At 47.0% G+C, this 6,000-nt stretch overlaps 3 protein-coding genes across 3 annotated transcripts; all 3 read left to right on the top strand.

Annotated features, from left to right (window-relative positions):
- Positions 1-964: 964 nt before the first annotated feature.
- On the top strand, positions 965-3,128 carry TRV_07431 (amine oxidase; the record flags this gene model as incomplete). The annotated part of the gene is made up of 4 exons (XM_003018540.1): positions 965-1,267; positions 1,321-1,900; positions 1,947-2,858; positions 2,914-3,128. 4 exons carry the CDS (start codon positions 965-967, stop codon positions 3,126-3,128), a joined length of 2,010 nt encoding a protein of 669 aa, XP_003018586.1.
- A 411-nt stretch (positions 3,129-3,539) lies between these two features.
- TRV_07432 (uncharacterized protein) lies at positions 3,540-3,923 on the top strand (the record flags this gene model as incomplete). The annotated part of the gene is made up of 1 exon (XM_003018541.1): positions 3,540-3,923. The coding sequence occupies one exon, from the start codon at positions 3,540-3,542 to the stop codon at positions 3,921-3,923; it is 384 nt and encodes a 127-aa protein (XP_003018587.1).
- Positions 3,924-4,004: 81 nt separating this feature from the next.
- Positions 4,005-5,532, top strand: TRV_07433 (adenylate-forming enzyme AfeA; the record flags this gene model as incomplete). Its single annotated transcript, XM_003018542.1, has 3 exons — positions 4,005-4,699; positions 4,898-5,019; positions 5,093-5,532. The coding sequence occupies 3 exons, from the start codon at positions 4,005-4,007 to the stop codon at positions 5,530-5,532; spliced, it is 1,257 nt and encodes a 418-aa protein (XP_003018588.1).
- Positions 5,533-6,000: the final 468 nt, after the last annotated feature.

Raw genomic sequence — 6,000 nt, forward strand, 5'->3', positions numbered from 1 at the left:
TGGGATATACCGCCCAGCGTCCAGCCGCATAGACTTTCTCCATTTGACTGCGAACATCGGACAGAGCACGGAGTACGTAGCATCTTTGTTGACCTTGTCCCCTTCCACGTCGCGCAAGCCATCCTAGTTCGTCTGGCAGGTTGGCCGTTGCTGTCCTCCATTCATTCGACAACGCTGTTTCAAGTCGAAGCGTCAGGCCGTAACGCGTGTTCAAGCAAACTCTATCCATCCTCTATCTCTGAGCGCAGATAGACAGATGCGAACATGATATCTAGAACCGAGCTCAACGGCCAGATCTTCGCAGCAGATCCCATGTGGCTGCCCCAAGAATAGCTCATGATACATGAACTGGAGAAGAAGAAACGACCACAGAATAATAAATAATATCAAGCAGAATAAATAATAATAATAATTAAGATAAAACAGAAAAAAAAAAAAGAAAAAAAAGAAAAAAGCCGACAGGAAATGGATGCCAAGACTTGCCGTGTTCTATTCCTGATGCGGTAAGTCCATGCGATTAGCCTCTTGGCCTGGCCAATCGGGTTGCAGCAAAAAGCTTGGACGCTCCGGGGCGGAAAACTTGCGGGCGGTGAGAAGAAGCGACATCTTGGGACGTACCAGCCAGCCAGGCGCTGCGTGGAGGATCGTTTAGCAACCAAGCTATGGAGGAGGGAGTGAGGCAGGCCGGTCTACGGAGTACTAGTGGCTGCATAGTACCGCCGTGATGCGTTCAGCCCCGGGTTTCTTGTCTCTTCGTGTTCTCGATCTGCGTGGGGGTCAGGGAGCTTCCAGTGTGAGAGCTACCACTTGCAGCCGTCAAACTATTTAAAAACATCCTACCGTGGCATTCCTCCAGACCCTTTTTCTTTTTCATATTTGTGCAAGAAATATACCGCACTCTGTGTACTCCGTTCAGCCTCGGTTGATAGGTGATGTTCCTCGTTTACCAAGACACTCTCTCATAATGGCACCACATCCGTTTGACCCGGTGACGCCTGCCGAGCTCCGGCTGGCTGTCAAGATCCTCGAGAATGCCTTTCCAGGAGTTGCTCTGCGGTACAAGGTTATCGACCTCCAGGAGCCCATCAAGAAGGATGTCGTTCCCTATATCGAGGCAGAGAGACTATGTGTCTCCCTGCCTAAGAAGCCTGCTCGGCTACTCATGGCCATGTTCCATCGGCTGGACACAAAGAGTTTTATGAAGGCGCTGATAAATATTGATACCCGGGTGCTACTACACGTAAAGGAGATACCCAAGGACATACAGGTAAGTCCAAGCCATCAGTCTGAGTTGAAGATTCTCCGCTAACAAATATATAGGGGCCTTGTGACGCAGATGAGCTGATCGAGATGGAACAGCTCTGCTTGGAGCATCCTGCTGTGAAAGCCGAGGTTGAGAAGATGAAGCTTCCACCAGGAGTGACCGTGTGTTCGGACCCCTGGATCTATGGAACAGATGATCCCAAAGAAACCCGCCGTCTGATGCAGTTTTACATGTATCTTGTCGATACTGAAGACCCCCAGCATAACCACTACTCCCTCCCATGCACGTTTTCCCCGGTATTTGACAGCAATACCAAGGAGCTAGTCCGCATTGACTACCTATCTACTGGCTCGGATCATTCTACGAAGCCTACTCAGCCCTGGAAACCGGTCAAGGCCGTTCAGTACGCTCATGATCTCTTGGATGAGCCTACTCGAACGGATCTCAAACCGTACATAGTACAACAGCCAGAAGGCCCCTCGTTTTCCGTAAATGGGAACTTTGTGCACTGGCAGAAGTGGAGGTTTCACGTTGGATTCAACTATCGCGAAGGAATGGTGCTGTATGGCGTGACGTATGACAGACGCAATGTCTTCTACCGGCTAGCCGTGAATGAAATGACCGTTCCTTATGGAGGTAAGCTTATGCATTCGGTATCTCTATCTTCACCAGCTAATATTAGTGTTAGATCCACGGGCACCATACCATCGTAAACAGGCATTTGACATTGGGGATGTTGGCTTTGGAGTTACAGCCAACCAGCTATCTCTGGGCTGTGACTGTCTCGGTCATATCAAGTACTTCGATGGCTACAGAATCGACTCCAAGGGAAACCCAGTGCTGTTGAAAAACGTTCTCTGTCTACACGAACAAGAGAATGGAATACAACATAAACATACCAACTACCGCTCCCAGGCTGCCACTGTGGTCCGGAATCGTCAACTTGTTTTGCAAATGATCTGCACAGTCGCAAACTACGAATACATCTTTGCTTGGATATTTGATCAAGCCGGCAATATCGAGCTTGAAGTCAGGGCGACAGGTATATTGTCAACCATGCCTATCGACGAAGGAGTGTCCGTTCCGTTCGGCACCAACGTGGCCCCAGGAGTCATGGCTGCCTATCATCAGCACATATTCAGCATGCGTATTGATCCAGCCATTGACGGACACAACAATACGGTGATATATCAAGACAGCGTTCCAATGCCTGACGACCCAGATACAAACCCTTATGGTGTGGGATACGTCCAAGAAACCAAGGTCATCAAACTTTCAACAGCAGCGGATCTCAGTGTTCCTGATGCCCGTGTTTTCAAGATCCGGAACGACAATATCATTAACCCCACATCTGGCAAACCGGTTGCCTACAAATTGCACGCATTGCCCAGCCAGCTCATGCTCATGCACCCCCGCAGCTTCAACATGAAACGGGCCCAGTTCGCTACAAGGCCAATATGGGTGACCAAGTACCGTGACGATGAACTGTATGCTGCCAGCGAATTCACTAATCAAAGCAAGGGAAGCTCTGGTGTTGAGCAATGGGTCGCTCGAGAAGATAACGTCGAAAATACAGATGTTGTCCTCTGGCATAGTAAGTCAGGTGAACTGTTTTTATTTATCGTTCTGTTGGTACTAACAATGTGTAGCCTTCGCACTTACACATAATCCCCGCCCAGAGGATTTCCCTGTTATGCCCATGGAGAAAGTCAGCATCATGCTCAGACCGGATGGTTTCTTCGAGAAAAATCCTGCTTTGGACGTCCCGCAGTCAACGCAGAATTTCAATCAGTCTTCTCTACATATTTCATCTGAGAAGAACGAGGCCAAACATTGCTCATGTCCGTCTACTTCAAAGCTCTAGAGAGTCGAGCTAGCTAGAGATGGTGATGGTGGACACGTACGAATGTGATGTACGGAGTTCACGTTATACAATACCAATTATTTAATTCAAGAGACTGATTTACAATCTTTTACTCCTTTGTGAAACTAACCAGTTGTTGGTTTTAAAATCTAATACCTTTGCCGGCTTGCGGCAGCTGCCTGTGGTTTATCTCCCACAACTGCGATTGGATAGTTCAGGGCCAAACCGCAGTCCAACAGCTCTACAAAGCCTTGTAACAGGGAATTAATGGCGTAGCCAGCTCTTCGATTCACCTACACATTTAAATAGCATCAAGTCAGTAGGAAGGGGGAATCCTACATATCAACGATAGTCTTGCAAGGTGATAAATTCATCCAAACTCTCCATTTCGAGGCGTCAAAATCATCAGTCATGATTCCTATACCAATTCACAGATTTCCTCATGATCCAGTGCTGGTCCAGTTATTAGCACTAGCACATCAGACTCCTCCTACTGAGGCCGTCGTCGAAGACGATGCACTTGGCTGCAAGAAGACGTATCCTGAGCTTCTTGCTGACATCGTTGCAACCCGAGAACTCCTGCGAGCGCAATTACCCCCCTCGGCATTAGATACCCAGGGACTTTTGTGCGAAGAGAGGCAAAGCGTCGCTCTCCTCGCGAAGAGCGGATATGAGTTTCTCGTTGCCTTCTTTACTATACGATCCTTGGGTGGTGTATGTGCACCTCTAGGTAAAAATTCACGTTCCATACCAACACTCAGCGGAGAACGAAATCAGGCTAACTGGCTGTTTTGAGGGACTGCCATACTCCCCGAGGAGGCGGATTACTTGCTTTCCATTACAAGCTCAATATCCATACTTGCTGGCCGAGGCAGTATGGAGAGGGCCAGCAACATTCACACCTACATCAAGCAAACAAAATCTGAAGCTCTGACGGTCGTTGCTCTATCCTGTGATGCAAAGACTCTTGATGAAGCTGAAAGAGCCATTGAGATTGATCACAGCTGTGTCATGACACCAGGGGGACCTGGGATGATCATCTTTACGTCAGGAACCACAGGGCGTCCTAAAGGAGCTTTGCTACCACGATGTGCTCTCCTCAGAACAGGCATCAGAGAGCCCGGCTCGACAGCCCTCGTTTATCGCCCAAACCATTGGATTGGCGGTGCCAGGGATATAATCCAGTCACTCCTCTCGGGGATGAAAATTCATAGTCTGAAAACAAAAGTCCAGGACGCTCGTGCTGAAGACGTTCTGCGGGCTTTCAGAACCACGTTGATCACACATGTCGTGTTTATGCCAGATGTATTGCGGCGGATGATGTTCTTACTTACCGGCGACAGAGATCTATCCACCATCCCACAGGAGGAGAAAGACTTATGGCAAAGTTATTTCAGGGGGTTATCAATGATCAGATGTTCTGGGGGATCCCTTGAACGTTCGGTTAGGGACTTTTGGATGAATTTAACGGGGTTACCATTTGACAACTTCTATTCTTCTACCGAACTTGGAGGACTTGCAATTGGTGGGCCTTCTCAAATATATGTAAGCCCTACATTCGAAAACTCGAGGTTAGCAATAAACGAGAAAATAACTTTACGGTTTAGGGTTCGATGGGAACTCCAGTCCCCGGAATCAAAGTAAAGCTATCAGAAGGAGATCGAGGAGAAATTTGTGTCAAAAGTCCAAAGATGCTTCTACGGTATGTAGCCCAGCACCTGAAATTCCATTTACCTATCATGGCATATTAACTAAGCCGTTGAGTACAGTTATATCGGTGACAATCATACGGTTGAGAGTATCTTTGACAAAGAAGGGTACTATAAAACCGGGGATCTAGCTAACTACATCAATGGAGAATATATATTCGCCGGACGTGTAGCTACTGACTGTAAGTTTAATAGCTGATGCTCCATGTCACTTGTGCAAACTCAAATAGAGCGGAGAGCTAACATGATTTATAGGCGTCCAATATGCAGCATTTCGGTTTTCTACTCTTGCAGTCGAGGACGGTTTAACCAAACTACCATATATCTCAGAAGCCTGTGTTGTGGCCGTCCCGCACAAGAAACTCAGGCAGCTTTGCGCAGCTGTTGTGAGGCTCAGGCCGGATACCCAAATAACTAGTAATATGACAACACTAGGATTGATCAGATCTGACCTAGAGGGAACGCTACCAACGTATATGATGCCAACCCTGCTCAAGTTGCTAAAAGATGAGGAGGAATTGCCGAGTACAGTTATTGGGAAGCCTGCGAAAAAAGAGATCCTTAGGATATACTTTGGCAGTGTAAATGGCGCTCTGGTTGAAAATTACCCTCCAGAAGTAGAGAGTTGTCCTGTTCCTAAACCAGGTGAAGCTACCAAGCCATGGGATTGGGATGGACGGCAATTCGAGCATTAAAAAGGTTATATTTTTGGGTTTCGTGCATTTCTACTAGGTTTATGGATTATTTGATCGTTGTATAGATGCTGAATAGTGTGGATTGGTTATATATTCTGAAATACGCACACATGGCTATTTTCCCATCATGATACTTATGTGGTTATTTATTAACTTTAATTTTAATGGATAATTATTGTCATTAATATCTTTATCTGATATTATTACCCTAATTATAGGCACACGACTCTTATATAACAAGGTGTAAGGCATGTATAGTCTATAAGCCGCCAGAACAATGTATCGTAAATCATGAAATAGATAACCTATGTCCTGTGCCTGAACTGGATCATCAGGCCATCATCAATGGTCATGATCCGTTCAAATACTTGAAATTCCACTGGGTTTGTCCTCCCGCGCTTACCTAGTGGATGTCCTGCACCCTTTCCACCGGCGGCCCCGTCCGCTAGCCAAAAGTCATGTTTCCAG

This window comes from Trichophyton verrucosum (assembly GCF_000151505.1).
Source record: "Trichophyton verrucosum HKI 0517 chromosome Unknown contig01006_1.f1.exp, whole genome shotgun sequence".
Taxonomy (NCBI): Eukaryota; Fungi; Ascomycota; class Eurotiomycetes; order Onygenales; family Arthrodermataceae; genus Trichophyton; species Trichophyton verrucosum.